We start from the raw sequence: 25,857 nt of genomic DNA on the forward strand, positions 1-25,857 counted from the left end.
CTTTCCTGCTTCCGTGGCAGTGCTAAGGACCCCGAAGGGGATGTTCCTCTGCTGGCTTAGGCCTGCTCCCTGAGAGAGGGTGTAGGCCAGGCTGAGGGACCACCCCTTCCCCCCAGTGCATGAATGTCGTGCACCCGGCCTCTAGTTTACAGATGAAAAAACTGGGGGCCCAGAGACACTGAGTAATTTACCAGGAAGCCAGCCTAGCTCAAGTCCGTGTTTTCAAGCACTACACTTTTTGCTTCTTAAAATGGAAGTTATTCCACAGGAAATGTAATGGAATTATATTTCAATACACATCTATTTCCTAAAGGAAGGAAGAGTTTTCGAAAAAGAACTGAAGAAATACTACAAATATTAATAGAAACAGGGTTTTCTTTTTTTAAAATAGGAAAAGTAACTAAATAATATTTAAAATACAATGTACTGATATGGCATAGAATATCTTGAATGTAGTGAGTGAAGTGTCTGTATTCATTTTTTAAAAACATGAACATTTTTCGAAATCATTACCAACCTGTTTTAATTTATATGTGAATAAGAGCATATTGCTTAAAGAATACAAAAGTATATACTAAAGAGTACTACCAAAATCTGAAGCTTTATTTTACTCATTGAATGTATATGTACATACCAGGGACTGACATTGATATAAACAATGGTGTGATTCTAAAACTAATTATTACCATTTTCTCTGTACAGTTCATCTATTAAAGTACATTCCAATCTTCTTTCACCTGCTCCTCCTTGTGGCTGCTGTTTTAATAAACTGCCACTGGGTAGCAGCCTGAAAATGTCCCAGAACTTCAGACCAGGAAAAGGGCCCAGCAAGAAGATGGAAGATCAAGAAAAGAGACATCACATGAAAGTTGAGCTCTGTGAAAATTCCACACCAGTTCTTCCAGGCAGTCCAAAGATCATTTTACAGAATACAACCAGTTCATGAAGCAAAGCAGTACCCATTATGCCTGTGTACTAACTGTTCTTTTCCCATTGGTGTTTGTGGAGTTTTCTGGACTGCTTTTTATGGATTCCAACAAGTTTTTAATTCTCTCACTTGCAGGTTTCTTCCTTTTCTTCTTGTCATGAGACACACGCTTTGCGACAGAAGGGAGCAACAAGGCTGCCAGCCCCCATGGCTGGTTACTTGCTGGGGAAGGGTGGTCTTTATCTTCCTGATGTAAAATCCAGGCGCTTTCTCTGGCCAAATCCACAAATTTTTGCAGCTGGCTTTGACTTACATTTTTACTGATGTTGAGAGAAGTTTCAAAAGGATTCTGAATGTGCAATGGAGAAGGTTCAGGTTTGTTCTGTTCCCTTCCCTATAGATTATTACAAGGAAGAAAAAAATATATACATACATGAAGGGCTCAGATATAAGAACAGTTTGGTTTAATAAAAATGTCAAAAAAATGTAAGCCCTGGCCTATGTGGCTCACTTGATTAGAGTGTTGACCCATAAACCAAAAGATTGAGGTTTGATTCCCAGTCAGGGCACATACCCAGGTTGTGGGTTCCATTCCCAGTCAGGTGTAAAGGGGGAGGCAACCCTGATTGATGTTTCTCTCCCTGTGTCTCCGTTCCTCTCTTAAAATCAATAAAAATAAAAAACATGTAAAATACCAGAATTAACTTTACAGAGTAAACAATTTCTTTCCTAAGAGGATTAGGTATATATGTGTGTTACGCATTTGTGTATATGTGTGTGTATTTCTAAATGATTTTTTTCATTGTAGTTTTATGAGTATTCTTTAGAAGAAAATTAATTTAGTTGATAAGCTATGGATGATGCTGCTCAGGTGACAATATCTGAACTAAGTCAATCAATAATAAGTATTTTTAAAATAACAAATCTTTTACTTAACAGGACAGATCTGGGAAGAAAAAAGAATGAAAAAGAAAAATGGCAGAATATAAGGTAAAGAAACATTTATGTTTGAGACTTGCTAAAAACATATCTACTATATTGAGAATAGAACATACAAAATTAGCAACCTTAAGTTAAATATAGTAATTAATGTTTCCTGTATATAAAGTCAGAAAGGAAGAAAAGGAACAAAAGATTATTCATTATTCATTTCAAAACATTTTAAGTTTCCTATTTCATCATTCCTAAATATCCAACAAAATAAGGCTCTGCCAGGTATGACAGCTCATAGAAAGAAAAAAGAAAGCTGAAGCTATGACTCATATGAGCATCAGTGATCCATTAGCTGATATTATCTTCTCTTTCAAATGATATAACACATTACTTAAAAATTACAAAACAAATGGTCAAGATTCTCCAATGTTGAGTGAGCACCTGTTTATTCCCTAACTTTTCTCATGTCACTGCTCAACAGGGCTCCTGCCTGTCCATCATCTCTGAGCCCTAGGGGTAAGAGCACAAAAAGGATAAAGAATTTTATTTGTTCGGTAACCTTTTTCTAATCTGAAATCTAATTACAAATCAGATTGCATTCCTCTTCCCCACACTTTTTAAAGACAAAATCTTCATCAGCAGGACAAAGGTTAGGGAAGAATGAACAAAGTTGAGTTGAAGAAAGAGCAAATAAAAGTTATCTGAGAATGTGTTTTATGAAACCACTCTTACAAGGGTTGTAACCAAATGTCCAAATGATAAACAGAATAAACCCAAACAGAGAACTATCTCAAGAACCCCCCCTCCCCATTTTATAAACAAATTTTTCCTAGGGGTCTACTCCAATTTTCTTTTTCAGAAAAATGTCTATCATTCCAACTATTCAGATGAGCCAAAATCATAAGTTCACTTGCAAAATAAATTAAATCCTGAAGGCTCAAATTGAGGGAATCACTAAAATCTATTATTCAGGTCAGATATACAATTTGTTCCCTGGGAACACAAATCCAGTTTGAAAAGAACTGTATATAAAGTTATGCTTTCCAGAAAACTTTTCAGAATTATATTCCACATTTTGAAAGATACAGTATTAGATATTGAAAGAACTGGCTACTGCCCTCCCCAAAAAACTAGATGACTGAACTTAGTCAAGTTATGTAGCTCCTCAAGGCATCAATTTCCTTATTAATATTTATTACTATAGAGTTGAAATGTAATATAACATTTGTTAGAATGTTTTGAAAACTAAACTAATTGAATATTAGTATAGGAGACCAAATACCTAATCACCAAATATTAAAATATTATTTACCTGTCGAATATTTATGGAATTTTTATTGAAAGCAAAATTTCCAAAATATTCAAAAAATTCCTTCAGTAGTAATTCTGCAAGAAAAGAAAATAAGAAGAAAGTTTGCTTCAATCCAAAATAGGACACACAAAAAAAGAAAAAAGGAAAAAGAAAACACTTACCTAATGTTTCTGTGTTTTGTGAAGGTTTAATTCTATTCAAGTCACAAATAAAAGTACAGTTGTGGCCTTCTATTATACATTTATCTTCTGCATCTTACATAAACAAAAACAAAAAATGTTTCACATTACATTTCAAAGATATTTCCTACTTCAGAAAATAAATCTGTAATTAAATCAAAGTTATAGATGAATGTTTCCTATTATTACTCAGTGTTATATACATTTACAGTTAATGGGATTTAAAAGATTTAGACTTACACTACAGTGCAAAGAACATTACATTTAATTTAGCCTACTAGAATTACCTATCAATATGAGACAGTTTTCTAGTTATAAATGAAAATGTAGACAGTGCCCATCTTTCCCCAACTCAAATTTTGGCACTATCTTTGATCAATAATATTTCATTTTTATCTCCATTTCAATTCTTATCACCTTTCTAAGCATTTTCAACAATACATCCACGACACAAACTGATACTCTAGTTTTGAAAAACAAGTAATTTCTACAATGCAATACTTGGGGGAGATTGGAATTCAGTACAACACATTTAACAGCACACTGGATGTAAACATTCCCCTTTTCTAACAGTATATATACCTTCAGAGGTAATCATTTCCTTAATTATTAATAAATACACAACTACCAAAAAATCCCTCACCATTCTAATCTACCTTCCTTCCAGTGTATAATATTATAGGAAAACTCCCAATTTTCAAAAATCGAATCAATGTCAATCTAACCTGAAAGCATTTCTTAACTCCAAGGTTGGTGCTCCACTCTTTTGTCCCTTTAGCACTTACCTGACTGTATTCTGATTGTATATATACTGTCTACTCCCCTACATCAGTCTGGGAGTACAAAGGCCACTGTCCTGTCCATGATTGCCTCTCCATCCAGTCTAATCCACAAAAAGTGTCTAACATATAGCAGGCCAATAAACATAACCAATAAACTGATCGCTGATGTTTGATTTTGAATGCTTATCTATAATTGTCAGAGAAATTAGAAAGGGACAAGATAAATCAACAGAAAAGGTAAAGTCCTATGTGCTCCTCCCACCACGCCATATATTCCAATAACACTAATCCTCTCTGGGAGGCAGCCTATTTATTAGTTAAAAGCACAGGCTTTATAAAGACGGTGAAATAAACACAAGAAACTACCTTCACCTCCTCCTTAAACATCACTAAAATGAGAGTAAAATGATATAAAATCTTAAAGATAGAGAACAGAAGAGATAAGAGCGATTAAAAAAAACATTTAAGTTGAAGGACAGAGGGATAAGTAGTAATGACTTAGGAGATTTGAAAACACTGAATCCTAAACCAGCAGTAAAGAAAGCCAGGAGGAAAACCAAATATACACAAGGCGGAGCCCCTGACAGCTCAGGGATTGGAGGACCAGTTTTGACTGGAAGTTTGATGGTTAAGGAAGTACTGAAGTCTTCCCCAGACCTCTTCTTCCCTAACAAAAGTTTCAGTATGCTAATAGCCAGGCCTATTCTTCCAGAAAAAAAAAAAAAAAAAAAGGTTAAGAGTCATTTCTGGGGAATATGAATAGCTCAGAAGGAATGACCCAGAGACAATGACATGTAAAGATCCCCAACACGAAACAGTCCAGCCAAATTGCCCTACAATGAACATTAATTAGTCAACAAACCCCACCTAAGCTCAAAGATTCAAATTAACTTCTGGTTTCTAACTCCAGCATGAGCAGAAATTCAGATTATCAGACATCTGAGGAAGGACTCTAACATGAGACTAAACAAAATAAAATGAAAAGCTATTTAGAAAAAAGAGGTTAGGCAAAGCAGAATAGAATATTTGCTTCTTCTAATTTGAGAAAAGATTTATTTAGACAACTAGTAGCAAGTTGGAGACTCAATTACTGTTAAGTACATAAAAACTAAACAAACAAAAAACCAACAAGAAAATAAGTAGTATCAAAAACTATTAACTCCAAAAATATATAAACAGTTGGGCAGGAAAGGAAATTAATTTTAGTTTATTCCATGGATCAGATATGAATAATATTTACAAAATCATAATAGTGTAAAGTGCATACCAAAATTATGCTATAGCTACACTCAAAATATTAGGGGTGTGTGGTAGAGGGCTACAGGAGGAAAGAGTTAATTCCTCTTCTTATATAAAAGGAAGTCATAGATGGTACCTAAACCTAAAAGTCAAGAATTTTATTTTAGCAATCTCTATGATTTAAAACATCAAACAGATCAGCTGTTTGAGTTAAAAGTGACTGCTCACAGGGAGAGGCAAAAGAAGCAGGAGGACTAGGCTCAGAGGCTATTGTGATAAAGTTTGCAGAACATTTTTACTCTTTATCTATGTGCATGTGTAACTTTGATAGAACTGAACAGTTGATTTCATCAGACAACATTAAGAGAGTGAAAAGGGAACCATGGTGTATATATATTTGAGATATACAGATATACATATACATACAGAATATGTGACAAAGGACACATGCAAAATATATAAAGAATTCCTACAAATAGAAAGTGACAGATAATCCAATAAAAAATAAGGCAAAAGACTTACAGAAACCTCACAAGAGATACACAAATGTCTAATAAATATATGAAATGGTGTTCAATTTCATTAGTCATTGGGGAAAAGAAAATCAAAGTACACCATGAACCACTACACATGCAGTAATAGCTAACATAAAAAAAAAAAAAACAGGTATTGCAAAGATGTACAGCAATTAGAACTTGTATACAATAGTTGTAGGAGTTTATACTTTAGAAAACTCTTTGGCAATGTCTCTAAAGCTGAATATACCCAAATTCTAAGTTTTAGAAATTCCACTACTATAAACAGTGGGAACACTTTGTAACATATATGACTGTCTAACTGATATGCTGTACACCTGAAACTAATACAAAATAATACTGAATGTAAACTGTAATTGAAAAAATAAAAAATAAAGTTCTGATTTAAAAAAAAAGAAAAGAAATTCTACTCCTAGTATATCTTTGACAGAAATAAGCATCCTGTTCACCAAAATAAATGTGCTTGAATCGTCACACTAACACTACCTATAATAGTCCCAAACTTCAAATTACTCAAATGCCCAACAAAAATAGAATTTAAAAATTTTTTTGGTATATTCACATAACAGAATACTACATAAGCAATGGAAACGAATACACTAATGATATGAATGAATCTCCTAAAAATAATGTTGAGAGGGAAAACATCATATACGAACTAACATACTATACTATCCTTTTACATGAGAATAACAGATCAAATTATTCTATGCTATGAAAAGGATGGAACACACAAGAAAATTAGAGACATATGGGGGAAAGTAGTGGAGATTTAAGAAAATAGAAATTCCAGAGTAACCAAAAGATTAAAGATGCCATCACGCTCATTACAAACAGCTTTTAACTTTAAAATGTTCACCTACACATTTGAAATCTCTTTACTGAACTTCTACGATGGACCCAATACTGTCAGGAACAAAAATGCAGAGATGAGTCAGACAGCCTGCCCTAGAAAAGCTTGGCCAACGCCAGCTGATAAAAGAACTACAATAATCTAACTGTTGTTACAATACAGGTGTGCACAGGGTGCTTAGAAGACACCAGAGCACTGCCTTCTGCGAGGAAGGCAGGAAAGTCTGAACAAATGATACCTTGGACTGGGTTTCCCTTCTCGCTTCCCTGGCTGAATCCTGAAGAGGTTCTCCACGTAAAATGAGGTGGTAGGAAGAACACCATAGCAGGCAAAGGGACAGAGATGTGAAAAAGAACAAATATCTGAGGATCAGCAAGGTGTTTAGAGAGCTGAAGCTCCTGGTGTGCACACCAGAATGAATGCAGGAGAAGAGCAGAAAAAAGAAGCTAACAAAGGGCCCTAAATACAACACTATAAACTTTGGAATTTAACTTACTTTAGGTTCTAAACAGTGGTTAACGAAGTTCCAGAAGTGCTAGAAGGTATTCTAGACATTCATGCTGCCCTCTATTAAAAACAAACAAGCAAGCAAGCAAAATATATTTTTTTCCTTTTAAAAAAATACAAATAGCCTCTATCAAATATAAAAATTCTTTCATAGAAAATTCAACATATTACTAGAATTTTAAAAATTAAATATCTTTGCATTTATTGGCAATGTGCTATGTACAGAGAAGCAACTGCAGAAAACAGCCTGAAAATTTCTCTTACATGTTTAAAAATGTAAAAAACTTTAAACAACCTATTTGGTATTTTGAAGTTAAAAACTAAACAATTCCAAAACTAGTTTCATCTGTTTTGATACCATAAGATGTTAATAAATTCAAATTTATTTTTAATTAGATTTGGAATAAAAACATCATTTTAAATTTGTCCATAAATCATATTCTTTTCTCAAAATAATTAGCAGAACGTTAAATCTCTGTACTACAGTGAGTTCCTGAGAATATTGTCCATATCCCCACTGCACCAAAAATAACAGCACACACATAGTAAGTAACCAATATTTAGTGAATGAATAACACCAAACAATGAGATGAACATAGACATGGTTGTTACCCTTTATTTCAATCTCAAAAGTGAGAAAAATGGCCACTGCTCTACCTGAAAACTTCCTACTTTCCATTAACCTATCACACTGAGCTCTTTTTAGAGCTCAATTTCAAGATATACTTACAGTGTTCACTCGAAAGATTATCTATAATTTGGATAAATAAGAAAAAATGGCATAGAAAAGAGAATTTACAGAGCCAGGTAAAAATAAATAGTGTGAAGAAGAGCTAAGATAAAATGTTAAGAGAGTAATCACAGTATTAGCAGGAATATGGAACATGTTAAGAGGAATGGTGGGAGAAGAGGTTGGAGAATTGAGTTGTGGCTAAACAAGTGAAAGTCTTAAAACAACAAGCTAAGTAAACTGAGGTTTAGTCTATAAGTAATAAAATCCCTTTTTAAAGTTACTTTAAACTGGGAAGATTTAGAGATGTACTTTTAAAAAACTGTCAGGCAGCAATATACATACATTTTGAGTGTATCCCTAAATTAGCTTCCTTTTAGTATTTAGGACTTTAATACTTTATATCTCCTCAAGCAGTCTATCAAAATTTTAATTTTTAATTGTAAATTAAATAGTATAATAAATTTAAAATTTATCTAAGATTGCTTATAAACTTTAAAAAATTTAGGATCTTAAAACATCATGAAACAATTAGAAATCTAGAAATAGCTTCAGATTTAGAAAGCCATCTATGAATCTGTAATCCACTCAAATGGCTTATCTGGAATATGCTTTTTTTTCTAAGCTTGGTCAAACTAAGGGAGAGGCTCCAACTGTCTCATGATAGTTGTAAACAACCTTGTCAACTGACACAAAAACAAAACAACAGAATTCTCAAAAATTTCTATAGGCCTCAGTTTTGCAACTCATCAGCTCTCATGACCCCTCATGGACATAAAAAAATAAAAAGCGTTTAGAAAAAGTTTAGAAGCACAGGCTTTAAAAATATATAAGAAAAACTATATGACTAATAAACACACATGACATGGTAATTATATTCACTCAAAACGTTAGAAAGAAAATAGAGACTGCTTCTAGTCTTACCTGCTAGGGTTTTTAAGTAGTCTAGTGTTGGAAGAATAGGGGGCGATCTCCTCTGGAGAAAAAAGATGACCATCATTGTAAGGGAGAAATTTGTAATCCAAGCACCAGGAATACTACTTGTTAATGAATGTGCTCGAGCCCAGCAACGGATACTAAACACCAAGGCTCTCACTCGTGAGTCCAAGGCACCATATATATAAAGGAGTTCAGAACTTTTCAAGGCAATCCTTCCAAAGAAACAAATGAAAAGAATTTTCAACCCTCCAAATTATGATCCCCAAAGTAGAATAAAACACACACCTAGAAACATATCTAAATATATCTTCCTATATCTGAATGTATTCAGAACAATGAGACCAGATAATCAAAAAAATATGATGTATTTGCAATATAAAATTTAATGTGAATAGCTGAATATCAAATACATTCATTACCATTAAAACATTCTTCTAAATGTTGGCAATTACAATATACTTCTAAAACTTAAAATTTTTAAATCAAAGTTCCTAAACATGACTTAAGTGAAACACACTATATAAGGGCTCTTTAATAACTGTCAATAAAGGCAAGTAAGGGGCTTTGCACATCAGTTTCACATGATTAGCTAGTTCTTTGGTAGATAAATTAGCCTAAAAACAGAGGTAAACATTCTACTTATTTTATCAAGTATAAATGTCTTAAAATTCACCCAAAATTACTTAAGTCTACTACTTACAACACTATAAAAACCAAAACCCACAAGGATAAAGTGTCTATTAAGAAATCAAACTTCAGAGCCTATTTTCCATGTTTCCTAGTCATAATGTTATAATGCAAAGATTATTAATCAGGAATATTTTTAAATATTTAAGCTCCTACTAATCAAAACATATCTAGTAATTTCTCAAAGAACAGACATAGGGCACTAAATCACTTAATGGTATCCACTTCAAAATGTCTATGAAAGTACCACAATGCCATTTACTTCCTGAGTTGAAAGAGAATACAAGAAATGACAAATTAGAAATTCACAGTGATTAAATGTTTTACTGTGTAGTGTGTTTTTATGCAACTAGTGATAATGTTATCTTTATTTTAGAATAAAAAGTATTTTATCTATGTAAATGAAGTTGAAAAATAAATATTAAATAGTAATATCTGATATAAAGAAACAATGCAAAAATTAAAAACCTGAAGCATATTAAAACAAATTTTTCAAAACCTGTCCCAACAAGACAATGAAAATAACACTATTACATAAATGCCATTTTGTTCTATTTTACATACTAGAAAGAAAATATACTGTTAGCAAGTGCAGTATATATTTTTACTCCATAGGCTACTTGAGAAAAATTCAGAAATACTTAGCACTGTCTTGTTAGTGAACACTTGAGTTTAATTAAATGAGAATACTAGAGTTAAAAAATAAACTCAATTAAAAAGTTTTCCCCTATGAGAACAAAAACAGACTAAAAAAGGTAATGAGAGTATGAAAATTGCTAAAGAAAAACTACAAGTCTAAAGCCACTCAGACTACTTTTTGAGTCAAGCAAATACCATACTTGTTTAGGACACAAAGTTGATTGTATCTAGAGGTAATTCAGAGGTCAAACTGAAGTTGCTACTCTATTTTCTAAGTATATTGCAAAGACTATATAGGGAAGACTATATACTATAGGTATGTTCATGTTGTCATCAAGCTGCATAGGTAAGAACAATGAAATATAATTCTTCCAGAAGATGATGTTAGGTATGATAACATTTTACACAATACCCTAACATTTTACTTTTGAATGTCAAAAAACTAATACGTATAGCATAAGAGAAAGTATTTCCTACAAGTTTCAATCCAAGTGTTCAAATCTTTAAAAGATTATCACTAAAGCATCCAAAGCCAGCAGACCAGCGGTTCTCAACCTGTGGGTCGCGACCCCTTTGGGGGGTCGAACGACCCTTTCATAGGGGTCACCTAAGACCACTGGAAAACACATATATAATTACATATTGTTTTTGTAATTAATCACTATGCTTTAATTATGTTCAATTTGTAACAATGAAAATACATCCTGCACACCAGATATTTACATTACGATTCATAACAGTAGCAAAATTACAGTTATGAAGTAGCAACGAAAATAATTTTATGGTTGTGGTCACCACAATATGAGGAACTGTATTAAAGGGTCCGGCATTAGGAAAGTTGAGAACCACTGCGCTAGACTGTTCTGTTTAAGAAAAACTATGTTAATTCCTTATAATATTTACATTTAAGATGATAAACTCAAGAGATCATACCTATTGTTAGTAGTCAAATCACACTGAAATCCAGAGGCCTGGTGTGAGAATCTCACCAGCGGACACCGAGCATTTAATATTTTTTGTACACCCACACAACCAGGGCCAAAGTTGTCAAGACATTCTCCTATCACAGAGAGGATCTTCTGAGTTGCAATTCTTTCTGAAGGAACATTTTTCACTTGAAATTCCATTAGAAAATTTCCTGAGGTCTGAATAATAAAAACATTTGTTAATAGGAGCTTTTTATAAAAAGGAATTTCTTACATAAACTTTTTCAAAAGAATGCTCTAAATCATTCCTGGCAAAAATAAACAAACAAAACAAGAACAAAAAAAAACACAGCCAAAAGCAGATTTGACAGTATATGTACAAGATCAGTAGATCAACACAAGAAAAAGACAGTATAAACAGACTTAATTATAAAAATTTAATACTTAATAACATAAACTGCAAATTACTGGGGGGAAATTACTATTCAACAAATGAGTCAAGTGACCATTAAAAAATAAAAAAAAATTTTAAATCCCTACTTTGGTCCAAAAACCAAAGTAAACCCAAGGTGAATCAAAAATTTAAATGGAAAAAGTTTAAAAGTTTTATCAATAAAGTACAATAAGTGAATATTTTTACAATCTCATAGTAGTGAAGGACTCTCTAACCATTACACAAAATTCCAGAGCACACAAAAGAAAAAATATGATTATATAAAAATTAAGACCATCTTAAGGCAAAGCATATATTCATTACTAGATAAAAAACAAAGTAAGATAAATGTCACATAAAGGGCTACTTTTCCTAATTTATAAATAAGGGTTTGTACATATGAAAGGAAGGAAAACACACCCAATTCTAAAAATGGGCAAAAAGACTTGAATAAGAAATTAACAGAACAAATAAAACTGGCTAAGAAACATAGTACAAGATGTTCTTGTTTTCATTTATCAGTCTGGCAAAGACAAAAAGGCTGACAGGATCAGCACTGGTAGTTGTAAGGAAGCATGTATAGTATACACTGACAGGGGAAGTGTAAACTGGGACATACTTTTGGACAACTTTAATATCTATTGAAATTTTAAATATATACTTTGATAGCCATTACAATTCAAGGACATTATCTCAAAGAAAAACTTGCATAAAGGAATCAATTTACAAAGCTGCTCACTCACTGCATTATCTGTGAGGCTCTCTACCCTCAATCACCCTTTCTTCTAGAATTCATTCCTAAAAGGATCCAGGCTCCAACATTTATCATGGAAATGTACCCCTTACTCCCAGCTGAGTGGACCAGCACTATAGAAGTGTACCATTCATTCACCCAGAAATCTCTACTAGACATTGGAGCTGAGGCTCAGAAGCAACCATGTGGCTGAAATATGTGACTCAGAAGTTTGAGGGCAGGTGCATTCTATACCACAAAGATGAAAATGTAAAGCAAGTCAATGAGGGAAGAGGGAGAGCAGAGTAAAGGGGAGAAAGAAAGATAAATAAAGCAAATTTGTGTGAGGAGAGAAAAAAACACTTCATGAATTCTTGATAGTTTACACTTCCTAGATCTAGTCCTTTCCTAAGACTCATCCACATTGCTGGCCCTGGGTTCTATGATGCTTCCTCTACTACCTTTTTTTCCCTCTGTTTAAGCTAGCTCGATTGGTTTCTGCTATGTATAATCAAAGAATATTATGCTACTCCTGGCAGCTCAGTAGTTGAACGCTGACCTATGAACCAGGAGGTCATGTTCGGTTCCCAGTCAGGACACATACCCAGGTTGCGGGCTCGATCCCCAGTGGCGGGTGTGCAGGAGGCAGCCAGTTAATGGTTCTCTCTCATCATTGATCTTTCCTTCCTTCCTTCCTTCCTTCCTTCCTTCCTTCCTTCCTTCCTTCCTTCCTTCCTTCCTTCCTTCCTCCCTCCCTCCCTCCCTCCCTCCCTCCCTCCCCTTTCCCTTCCTCTCTGAAATCAATAAAAATATATTTTAAAAAAAGAATATTACCTAATATACCAGTAGTTGGCAATAAAAGTGGGAAAAAAAAGGATACCACCCTAGTTGCCTGATAGAATGAATGACTGCTTAAAAGTATGATACATTGATTCCAGGAAATATTTTGCAGCCATTGAAAACGATGCAGTAGATAGAACTGCTAAAACCCTATTAACTGGGGGTGGGAAATCAAGTTATCTGTATAGATTACGTTATAATATATAAAGATTAACTTTATGTTAAAAAAAAGAAAAGAGTTTCTAGCCTCACTTGGTTGGACATCTTGCCTTGCACTGAGAGGCTGCTAGTGTGATTCCCTGTCAGGACATATGCCAGATTGCAGGCTCAATTCCCAGTAGGGGCGTGCAGCTGATGGATGTTAAGTTCGCCCTTCCTCTCTTTCTAAATATCAATAAACCATTCTTTAAAAAAAAAAAAAAGTCTACACGAATAGAAAAAAAGTTCAGAGAAAAATATACTAGTTAGAGTAGTTATTAGTTATCTCTGGAGGTGGTGGGACCATCAGAGATATTTACATTATACATTTGTGTAACTATTACTTTACGATCAGAAAAAAAAGGGTTTAAAAATATATAAATGTGACATGTATACAAACAATCCCCACAAATCAATGTTATATTTTCTCTATTGAGTTTTGAACTTTTGTATTCGATTAAAAAATGGGTTTCCTTTGAAAACATTAAAATTTCAAAAATCTAGTTTAGTTCCTTTACTATAACATCTTTGTAATTTTTGTTTCCCTAGTCCATTCTGTTTTAAAATACAAACACAGAAATTTATTTGGAAGGAGAAACCCAAACAAGAACCAGTAAATAAAATATGGAGCTCCTTAATGAAAATGCAAAGAAATAAAAACATCTTTTATCAAAGAGTAAGCAGGTTTGACTTCTCCCAAAAAGACATAAAAAGGCCAGCAGAAATATGAAAAGATGCTCAGCTTCACTACCTACTAGGGAAATGAAAATCAAAACTACGAGATACCACCTCTCAGACCTGTTAGAATAGCTATCATCAAAAGGACAAGTAGTAACAAGTGTTGGAGAGATTGTGGAGAAGATTTCTATTTACTAGCAAACTTACATTCCTCAGGTGGGAATGTAAACTGGTACAGCCAATATGGAAAACAGTATGGAGGTTCTTCAAAAAATTAAGAGTCACTATATGACCCAACAACTCCTCTTCTGGGTATCTAACCGAAACATTTATTCGTAAAGATATATGCATCTGTATGTTCACTGCAGCATTATTCATGGTGACCAACACATGGAACTGAAGTGCCCTTCAATAGATGATTGGAGAAAGAGTGGCACATACATACAATGGAATATTACTTAGCAATAAGAAAAGATGAAACACTGCCGTTTGTGACAACATAGGTGGATCTTGAGAATATTATGCTAAGCGAAATAAGTCTAGGAGGAAAGTTAAGAACCGTATGATTTCACTCTCCTGTGGGATATAAAACTGAAAGTAACAAATGAACAAACAAGACTAACAAAAACTCATAGACACAGAAAACAGTGGTGGTTACCAGAGGGAAAGAGGGGGGTGGGGAGAGGTAGTAAATGGTAAAGGGGGTCAAATATATGGTGATGGAGAGATTTGATTTTGGATGGTAAACGCACAATGCAATACACAGATGATGTATTAAAGAACTGTAAACTTGAAACATAATTTTACTGACCAATGTCACCCCAATAAGTTTCATTTAAAAAGATTAAGCAGGTCTGGAATAAAAAGACATATTTGGGATCAAACCATCTAAGGATGGCAAAAGAAAGGGCCGAAACCGGTTTGGCTCAGTGGATAGAGCGTCGGCCTGCGGACTGAAGGGTCCCGGGTTCGATTCCGGTCAAGGGCATGTACCTGGGTTGCGGGCATATCCTCAGTGGGAGATGTGCAGGAGGCAGCTGATCGATGTTTCTCTCTCATCGATGTTTCTAACTCTCTATCTCTCTCCCTTCCTCTCTGTAAAAAATCAATAAAATATATTTAAAAAAAAAAAAAAAGAAAGGCAACAGGGAGAGTAGTATCAGACTAAATGGTAGACGAGAAATGCTGGGCTCAGCTGCATCGATGCGAGAAAGAAACATTGATCAGTTGACTCCCATATGTGTCCTGACCTCCAAGATCAAACCCAAAACTTCGCTAAGTATGTGTCCTGGCCAGGAATTGAACCTACGACACTCCAATTGACTGAGCCACCCAGCCAGGGCAGTAAATGTTTCTTATTAATTTTGTTATTCCTCATAGCCCTACTTAATTTCAGATAAAATTTTTAAATATTATTGCATGTTCTTCCTAATCTCACTAGTATTACGCCACTATCTAACAAAGATAAAACAGAAGTTAAGGGCCTTGACCATAGCAATAATTTAGATGATAGAAAATAGGACTTAGCTACCAATTTTTACCTCTATTTCTTAAATCCACTAGGATATAGAAACCAATTAGAAAAAGAAAAACTGAAAGAGAAAAGGCAAGTTTTAACTTAGGATTTTGTGCTAAAATAATCTTTGTGAAAAGTCAGGTGACACATTTCACATGTAAGCATCTTTCACACATTAAAAAATGTATGAAAATTTACAACTTTAGTTAGTAAATAAATAAGCAAATCATCTGTTTAGTGCCTGTGCTACACAGGACAGTCCACATAGTCCTCTAAGACATTCAAGAGTCTAACATACCCCTCCTAACAGCCCTCACCTCAGACACACACAAAGTACTAAAAAGTAAAAAGGAGGAGTTCACAACTGCATGAAGTAATCAAAAAAGATGTGTTATGAATTAAAAAGTGCTTTTTTCATTATAATTCATTTAATATTTATATTAGTAAAGCAATTATGATGTTAAATATTCCAAAGTACACATTCTTAACAACACTGCAAAGTTAAACCTACATATAAAATAATGCCAAATTGTTTAGTGAGACGGAGTCACTATCTTTTAATATATTTTCTAAGTACTAGCTGTATTTCAGAAAACTAAGACCCAACTACAAGGTTTCAACTCCTTTCTCTGCTTCCAACAGAACATTTTGTGTTTCCTACTTGTACAATCCTATATAATAAAAGCCTAATATGCTAAGTGCCTGGTCGTCCATTCAACCAATCAAAGCATAATATGCTAATGATATGCTAAAGCCACTCAACTGCTTGCTACGACGTGCACTGACCACCAGGGGGCAGACAGTCGACCAGTTGCTTTGATGTGCACTGACTACCAGGGGGCAGACACTCCAACCGGTAGGTTAGTTTGCTGCTGGGGTCCTGCTGATCAGGACTGAGTGAGATGGGCTGGACAGGCCTCTCACAGTCCCTCCCTGGCTGGCCAACCTCCCGTGTCCCTTCCCAGCCCCTACAGTGCACTGGTGGGATCCCTTGGCCTAGCCTGTGCCCTCTTGCAATCTGGGACCCCTTGGGGGAATGTTGGAGAGCCGGTTTAGGCCTGATCCCGCTCAACACAGGAGCTTCCCCCTGGTGCTCAGTGTGCTCCCATAGGGGGAGTGCCGCTCAGCCAGAAGCCAGGCTCACGGCTGACGAGCACAGTGGCTGTGGCAGGAGCCTCTCCTGCCTCTGAGGCAGCGATAAGGATGTCCAACTGATGGCTCCTGGACTGTGAGAGGGCGCAGGCTGGGCTGAGGGATCCCCCAACCTCAGTGGATGAATTTTGTGCACCGGGCCTCTAGTAATAAAATACTACTACCACGGCTGATGGTGGTCAACATTTGAACATTTACTAAGTCTAAGTACTGTCCTGTGTTCCACATATATTAGTGCAATCAATCCCCTCAAGCACTACAGTAATGTTCCAATTTTACAGCTAGCACATTTGAGGCACAGAAATGGTAAGTAACTTACCCAGGATCATATAGCTAGGAATTAGAATTTCTTCTGCAGTCTGGCTCCTTGGCTTTCAACTATTACAACATATTACTATGCACCTTGATTATTCATTGAAGTCTTTTATTTAAAACTAGAGGCCCAGTGCACGAAAATTTGTGCACTCAGGGGCGGGAGAGTGTATGTCCCTCAGCCTGGCCTGTGCCCTCTCGCAGTCCGGGACCCCATAGGGAATGTCCACCTGCCAGCTCAGGCCTGCTCCCTGTTAGTCAGACATCAGTGCTGCCAAGGCTGTCTTGCAGCTGTCAGCCCAGCTTGTGGCTGAGTGGAGCTCCCCATGGGAGCTCACTGACCACCAGGGGGCAGCTCCTGCATTAAGCTTGTGCCCCCTGGTAGTCAGTGCGTGTCATAGCAACCAGTCCTTCCCAGTCATTCTGCCATTAGGGTCAATTTGCATATTACTCTTTTATTATATAGGATAGCCTAACAAAATTGAAATGTCTGCCAGAAACTTAATATAATTTCAAATACAATGTTAGTAAAAGACAACCATTCATTTCCAAGTGTTTCCTATTCTTTCAATGCAGTAAGTATATACTGAGCATATTAAGTATGCCAGATACTATGTAGGATAAAAAAAATGAACAGACATGGTTCTGTCCTATATCAACGTTATGATATAGTAAGACATACTCAACCACTAACTAAACATAACATGGGATTTACAGACAGAAACACAAGCAAGATACAACAAAGAAGACTGGAGAAAAAAAATCAAGGATGGTTTCAAGATGGTAGTGTCAGAACCAGGCCTTGAAAGCGGTTAGAAATGACAGTCAGGGAATGGAGGAAAAGAGCAATCCTCTCTGAAAGGTTGTTTGGTTACTACTCATATTCTAAAAGTCTGAAAATGATAATTAAGTTATTTAAGTGGAAAACTGATGTGAAAATATGCCATGATAAATGATTAGTAAAATTAATTAAGAGGTAGATCACTTTAATACTATGCTAAAGAGATGAACCATTCTAGGTTTGTGAGAAGACCCAACCTGTGTTTTAAGACTTCTAGTACAGAATGAAGGTTGGAATACTAAGGTGTGACACAAGAAATGAGGTAAGAGCAGGATGCTTTGACAATAATCTAAGTGCGAGTTTCTAAGGGACTGTGACTATCATTTTGAGGATCTAAAAGAAGAGGTGAACATAAAAAGTAAACTTAGAAGCAGAATTAAGTAAGATGGCCTGGCCCTAGCTGGTTTGGGTCAGTGGCTAGAGCATCGGACTGAGGACCAAAGGGTCCCAGGCTCAATTCCAGTCAAGGGCATGTACCTTGGTTGCAGGTTCAATCCCTGGCCCAGTTGGGGCATGTGTGGGAGGCAACCAATCGATGTATCTCTCTCACCATTGATGTTTCTCTCTCCCTGAAATCAATAAAAATATATTTTTAAAAAAATACAGATAATTTGAATACAATAAGTAATGTTAGCCTCTCCGAAAAATTTCTGAACTCTTGAACCATTTTATTACACATGTATAGAATATTCACCAAAAAATGATCACATATTAGACAAATACAAAGCAAAACTTTACAATTCCAAAGAATCAATATCAAATAGACCATATTCTTTTTGTTGTTGTTGTTAATCCTCACCCAAGGATATTTTTTTCCATTGATTTTTTTAGAGAGAGTGAAAGGAAGACAGGAAGATAGGAAGATGGAGGGGGAGGGAAGGGAGAAGGGGAGAGAGGGAGGGAGAGAGAAGAAACACCAATGTGAGAGAGGCACATCAATTGGTTGCCTCCTGCACATGCCCCAACTGGGGCCGGGGATCGAACCCGCAACCCAGGTATGTACTCTTGACTTTAGAAATCAACAGTTATAATTTATTTAAAAGATTTTCTTTACTTTTCTATTATATCAATTTTAGTGATCTAAAGATATATAATTACCTTGTGAGCATTGAATTTTCCAATTTCATCTAGATCCAAAAACATATCCAAATCACATCCTAATTTCCCAAAACTGTTCACTGACGAGCCAAAAGGTCTGACTGCACAGTCTGGAAAATATGCAGCTGCTATGTCTTCAATAAGAGAGCAGGTGAGATAGCGGAGCTTTGTGTTCTCCTCTGTGAGCTGGAGCTCCTTCAGGAGTGTGTTCAGCTGATCATCTATCTAGCTGGCCAAAACAAAAACAACAAAATATAGAAAATGTACAGGTCATATAAAGAAATTGTCATTTTACTTCTACAGATTTAATGGTTTTGAAGACCTACTTTAAAAATACGAAATTTTTTTTCTTCAACCTTAAAAGAGATTTTTTAAAATACCCATAAAAAAGCACTGAGAAATAATGACACTAGCAAAATAAAAGTTAACCAGAATTAAAACTACTACTTTTCTTAGCAATGAGTATAAAGTATTTTCTTAGGAAAATGAAAATAGTAAAATGCTCAGAAGAGGAAGTTAAAAACAATAAAAAAGATAGACATTTTTTAAAAAGTTGGGGGGGACAGAAGAACTAATGTTAAAAGCAAGAAACACCAAAAATAAGCAATGCTTCAAGTAATAAAGGCCCAAGATATCTATGTTCCCTAAAATAACCATTATATACACACACACACACACACACACACACACTAGTATACAGTGTGTGTGTGCATATATATATATAAAAATAATTAGCATCAGTCATACATATACACACATATATATGCTGCTAAAATGATTACATTTTGAAGGTGTACACTGGAATTAAATACTTAAAATACAAATCATAGCCTTAAATGCCCATATTTGAAAATGATATTAAGAATAAACTGAAGCATTCAACTCAAAAAATAAATAAATAAAAGCAAAGGAAATATAAAAGGTTAGAAGTAAAATTTTTCAAATTAGAAAATCAAACCACACAATATTATTGTGATAAATAAAACTATGAACTGATCCTTTGAAGGGACTACTAAACTAGCTAAACCTTTGATAAATCTAAGAAAAAAATGGGGTATGGAGTCAGAGAGTGGGGAAGAATTACTTTCATTTTTCACTCAACATATTCTGTAGTTTGAATATTTAATAATAAGAACTTGTAACATATAAAATAATGCAAACATATTTTTTAAAGTTGGGTAAGTATATCTATAAACTTACACTTTCAGCATCACAAAGTAATTCAAAGAGCTTCTTGCTTGAAGGAGGCGACTGATTACAGCATGGTATACATGACTGTTCGGAAGTCTCGTTTGATGAATTCTTCAACTTTAAATTGAAGAAACGTGATCTGAATGGAATTGCAGCCTCTGTGCCCATGCTTGGAGTACGAGTTAAATTCTGCAATGAAGCTACACTTTCCTTTTGACAGAATTCTACAACAGCATAAAGACCCTATATCAAAAACGTAAAAATAGAACACATTTCAAAATGATGTGTTTACCACAGTAATATTTTAGTTCATATTTCAAAGCAATTATTATAAGGTGAGAACATATTAATTTTTAAAATTTAAAAATGATATGCTTCTAACAGGAGCATTGGTTTTAATCATTATAAACAGGTAAGAAAAGCAATATTATAAAGTGATAATAGTCAAGAGAAGCTGAAAAGAATGCTAAAATAGAAAATTAAAAGGCAAAACAAAGATCCCTCCTACTGGCCTTTATCCCTAAGATAATGGGATTATTTGAAGTATTCAAATAATGAAATCCTTCAATTATAAGCAATTACAGAACTGCTTATAATTCTGTAATCCTCCTATAAGGAGTCCTATTCTCATATCTCAAACATAAATCTCTTCGAGAAATTTAGATAAAGAAAAATATAGAATAGCCAAAGAGAACTTAACTTTACCATATACAAAAAGGCAAAAGAGCTAGAAATAAAAATAATAAGTTTATTGTTTTTCAAATACTTACAAAGCTTTCAAAGAAAAAATGATTATTTATAGGTCCATGTTGGGATAAATACTTGAGAAACTTTTTTTCACTGATTTTATTTGGGCAAAGTATTAAAATAGTCCGCTGTGCCTGTTCTCGTCTTTCTTTTTGCACCTCAGAGAATCTCTTTTTGGGAGTCCTGTCTTCAGAGCCTATGAATGAGACAAAACCAATTCCAACATGTGTAAAACTTAAAGTATATTTTGAACAAGTACATAAAAATTTTACATCTAACCAACTTTATCCTAATCTCATCTTCTTCTCTTCTAAGGATGAAACTATACTACTTCAATTTTCATTGTACCATTTTCTTGTGACTCTCATTAAAACTGCCCACTTTCCACCCTGGCCAGGTAGCTCAGCTGATTAGAGCACTATCCCAATACACCAAGGTTGTGGGTTCAATCCCTGGTCAGGACACATACAAAAATCAATGACTACATAAATAAGTGGAACAAGAAATCGATGTTTCTCTCTCTCTGCCCTCACCTCTCTAAAATCAATCAATGAATTTTTTTAAATGTTTCAACTGTCCACTTTCTGTTTTTATTTTTTTGATCCTCACCCAAAGATATTTTCCTACTGCTCTTTAGAGAGAGTGGAAGAGAGAGGGAAAGACAGAGAAATATTGATGTGAGAGAAACACATCCATTGGCTGTGCCTGACCAGGGCCGGGGCTGGGGAGGAGCCTGCAACCCAACCGAGGTAAGATATTGTCCTTGACCAGAATCGAACCCGGGACGTTTTGGTCCACAGACGGATGCTCTATCCACTGAGCCAAACCAGCTAGGGCTGTTTTGATTTACTATATTCAATGCACAGTGCTAAAAAGAGTTCCACAAAATTTTAAAAACAAAACCGGGAAAGTAAAATCACTCACTTAACATTTCCACAAATACACACATACAAAATCTGTGTAAAATATAACATTCCACAGTCTGAAATTATTATAAGCTTGAGTTTAATAAGACAATGAGGTTAGAAATTTAATGTAGTGAACTAAGTTATTACAGTTTTTCTTTGTCAAGGGTCTGGATTAGGCTTAAACAATTAACAATTATCAACTATCATGTGCCCAGGGAAATCAAAGAATTTAAAACCTAGTTGCTGCTCATAAAGAGCTGATGATAATTTTATTAAAGAAAGAGGGTAAAAAATTTTTTTATTAACAACCACTCTAGAGGTTAGGGGTTTTACAATCACAGGAAATAAAGAAAAAAAGAGCTGTGATGGTCAAGAATTAAATACTACTAATCCACTGACCACAAAGAAAAGATCAACAACTGAACCAAATGTCAAGTGAACCAAGTATAAAGAAAAAGAAAATCATTTAAGTTAAAGTCAAACACTGAATCTTAGGAATTCATTTTTTAACCCAACATATTTAACTTATAGTTGGGTGGCTTAAAAGTGCTTCTTCTAAAAATCTGGAATGGTATAATCTAGAGATTATAATCCACCATGTCTAGTATCAGCACCCTCCAAAAAATTCCAAAGAGATTAAATAGAAAATGTAATGGATGTATGGAAATCAAGAGGCTTTTTAACATCATATTCTTTCAAAAGATTATTATAAAACTAAAAGACAGCCCGGCCAGCATGGTTTAGTGGTTGAGTATTGACCCTTGAGCCAGGAGGTCACGGTTTGATTCCGGGTCAGTGCACAGACTCAGGTTGTGGGTCTGGTCCCCAGTGGGGAGGTGAGAGGGGGTCGTGCAGGAAGCAACTAATCAGTGATTCTCTCTCTCCCTCTCCCTTCCTCTCTAAAATAAATAAAAATATATTTTAATAAAACTAATAAAGGAAATACTGCAAACACACTATTCTTTGATTTAAGCAAATTCCAAGACATCCTCATCAGTGATGGCGAACCTATGACATGCGTGCCAGAGGTGACACACGAACTCATTTTTTTGGTTGATTTTTCTTTGTTAAGTGGCATTTAAATATATAAAATAAATATCAAAAATATAAGTCTTTGTTTTACTATGGATGCAAATATCAAAAAATTTCTATGCGACACGGCACCAGAGTTAAGTTAGGGTTTTTCAAAATGCTGACATGCCGAGCTCAAAAGGTTCACCATCACTGTCATAGATCAATCAAAAGCTCTTAGAATTTTTCAAATTCAGGTAAAAGATTATTTTTATTCTTCCCTTTGAAGAAAGCTATGAGCACAGGGACATGGAGCTACTGGTGGCCATGCTTCCCACCATCCACATCCCCAAATAGAAGAACCTGAGATAATGAAGCCACCAAACAACAGCTGAGGAAAACACCACCTCACACTGACCACATCCATCCAGTCAACCTTAAAGCAGCTATGTATTTTTCTGGAGTTCGGTTACATGGGTTGGTATTCCTCCCTTTTTTACTGAAGATACTTTAAATTAGCTTCTGTCACCTGCACCCAAGAGTCCTGAGTACTACATATTTCTTATTCTTAAATCAGGTTTCTTTCCATTACTCACATGAAAGCTATGTTAAAACTAAGATTACCATGGAAACGGGAAATTAGTCGATTTTAGTCCATTATAAACATTTTTCAACCATTAGAGCCTGACCAAAACTGAAATTGCCTGATTTATAAAACAGTGTCCTCCTTGTTACTAGAAAATATTACTAGGAATGTTCTGGCAATGAGTTCTCACATTGAGTAAAAAACTGAATTAATCCTTTCAATTATAAAATTATATGCTTCTAAGTGAGTATAAGGTATAGTTACCTTCTCTTTTTAAGTCTGAAGAAGAAATTCAAATGAGGATTTTATTACTGTCCCTGAATACTTAGCCAGTTATATTATCCTAATGATACAAAATGAAACACATTTCCTAAAAAAAAAATAAAGCTGTATTAACTGAGTAGTCTTGGAATCAGAAGGTTTTATTCTTATCTTAGCTACTGAACAGCTGGGTAATTTTGAATTAGCCACTTGGACTAGTCTATTTCCTCATCTATCAAATAAAGTAACAATAATTCCTTCCATATCTACTTTAAAGAGTTTTATTTTCCAGAGCACATGAAAATACTCTGAAATTTAAACCACTATACAGATGTCAAATTATAATAGCTTGTTTGGCAAAATCCTTAAATTTTCAGAGTTCCTTAAGAATTTTTAACACAAGCAGCTTCTAAGTCCAATCCAGTCAGTATTCCAATGAAACGTCATATTAAGTAATACTTCTCCCTGTCCATGATTCTTTCATAGTCTGATGGGGAGAGCAAGCCTATCATTCACTTGAGGTCTAAACTCAGCTCCGTGACACTGCACAGGTCATTCAGCTCTTTGAGTCTCGTGCCACGTCTGTAAAACGGGTCCACTGACACATTTCTTGCTAGACTGTTTTAAGGATTGCAAACATGCACACAATTCTTGGACCACAGAGGGGTTCAATAACCGTGGGCTTGTCAATACACAAGCCCATAAATGTAGAACGCCTGTAGGGCAATAAATAGCCTGTTCCAGTGAATGCCTATCTGTTACCAGATTTATTTTGCTCATAACGGATAAAATAACCAAGTCAACGGCAGCGGACTTCACAGGCAGGGCCCTACAGTTGGAGCCAGGGTCGTGGTTATTCATCAAGACTTCACTACACTTGGCCTTCATCAGCAATTCGTATCAAAATCAGAAACACCTGTGAGTCATGAAGTGCCTGACTGGTAGTGGCACCTACGTTACTATTGGGAACATTACTTCGCCAGATTGTAAAATACTAGCAAGTTGTGTTCTTGACCTGAACCTGAGAGGTTTAAGCAATTCCATTGCGGCGCACAGGAGTCCGCAGAGGAAAGAACGCCACAAACCCCACGCCACGAGCCACCGGGGCAGCCCGAGGTCCCCCGGGGGTGTCAGAAGAGCACAGGACGCAGCCTCACCCTCGGTTCCACGGCTGATCCCACGGGCCACGCGTTCGCCCGCGATCCCAGTCTCTTCCCCCTTCCCTCGCCCGCGGCGGACCGGGCTACAGAGCAAACCGGGGACACGGCGCCATCACCTGTCTCCGCGCTCCCCGAGGATTGCTGTTCCCCCCTGGCGTCCGCGGTCACGGTTCCTGGGCAACTCAGCCGCCTGTGGATTGGACGCAGGACTTGACTTCTCTGAGTGCACATGGACAAGCGGCTCAACAGGCCCGCGGCGCGAGCCGCCATTGTGAGAGCAGTGGACGCGCTGAGACGAGAGGGCACGCAGCTTCGCGCAGGCGCGCTGAGGCGAAAAGAACGGGCAGTCTAGAGGGTCAAACTAGGCGAAAGGCGTTTGCTTACAAAAGAAGATGTTAAGTCGGGAATGAAAACGCTTGAGCTTCCAGACGTGTTTTGTTCCCCCACAGTTCTGTAAAGGAAGACCCAATAGCCCGCCCGGCCTGTGGCCCCGGGCTTGAGCGCGGCCCCTCCAACAGGTCGCCGGTTGATAACTCTATATTTAATATTTTGAGGAGCAGAACCGGTCAGGGCGCTGCCCGGTTCAGGCTCCATCCTCAGTGTGGGTGTACCGGAGGCATCCAATGCATGATTCTCATACATGTTTCTATCTCTCTCTCCCTCTCCTTTCCGCTCGCTATAAAATCAATAAAGACATATTAAAAAAATAAATACAAGGAGACCCAACAGTTTGAGCATGCCACGAGTCGTGTAAAGAAACAGAGCAAGGTCATGAGGAGGAGGTACTGACTTGGGAATTTATACTTTGGGTATAAATAACAACAGTTTTTCTTTACCAGATACTGCTCTAAGTTCTTTCATGTATTGACTCTTCATCCTTAGGACCACCCTATGAGGTAGGAACTGTTAATAATCTCTATTTATGCATAGGGAGATTAAGGCATGGGCAAGTTAATATTCCTAAAGTCACACAGTCAGTCAGGCAGAAATAGGCGTTAAACC

At 35.9% G+C, this 25,857-nt stretch overlaps 1 protein-coding gene across 1 annotated transcript; it reads right to left on the bottom strand.

Moving 5' to 3' along the window:
* Positions 1 to 582: 582 nt before the first annotated feature.
* LOC118677045 (mitochondrial poly(A) polymerase) lies at positions 583 to 25,173 on the bottom strand. Its single transcript, XM_036351802.1, has 9 exons — positions 24,972 to 25,173; positions 20,953 to 21,125; positions 20,192 to 20,425; positions 18,992 to 19,216; positions 11,198 to 11,409; positions 8,924 to 9,150; positions 3,335 to 3,427; positions 3,174 to 3,247; positions 583 to 1,322 (listed from the first exon to the last, which is right to left on the bottom strand). The coding sequence occupies exons 1-9, from the start codon at positions 25,123 to 25,125 to the stop codon at positions 963 to 965; spliced, it is 1,752 nt and encodes a 583-aa protein (XP_036207695.1). The 5' UTR covers positions 25,126 to 25,173; the 3' UTR covers positions 583 to 962.
* Between the last annotated feature and the right edge of the window lie 684 nt (positions 25,174 to 25,857).

Source organism: Myotis myotis, unplaced genomic scaffold (genome assembly GCF_014108235.1).
Source record: "Myotis myotis isolate mMyoMyo1 unplaced genomic scaffold, mMyoMyo1.p scaffold_m19_p_1, whole genome shotgun sequence".
Lineage (NCBI taxonomy): Eukaryota > Metazoa > Chordata > Mammalia > Chiroptera > Vespertilionidae > Myotis > Myotis myotis.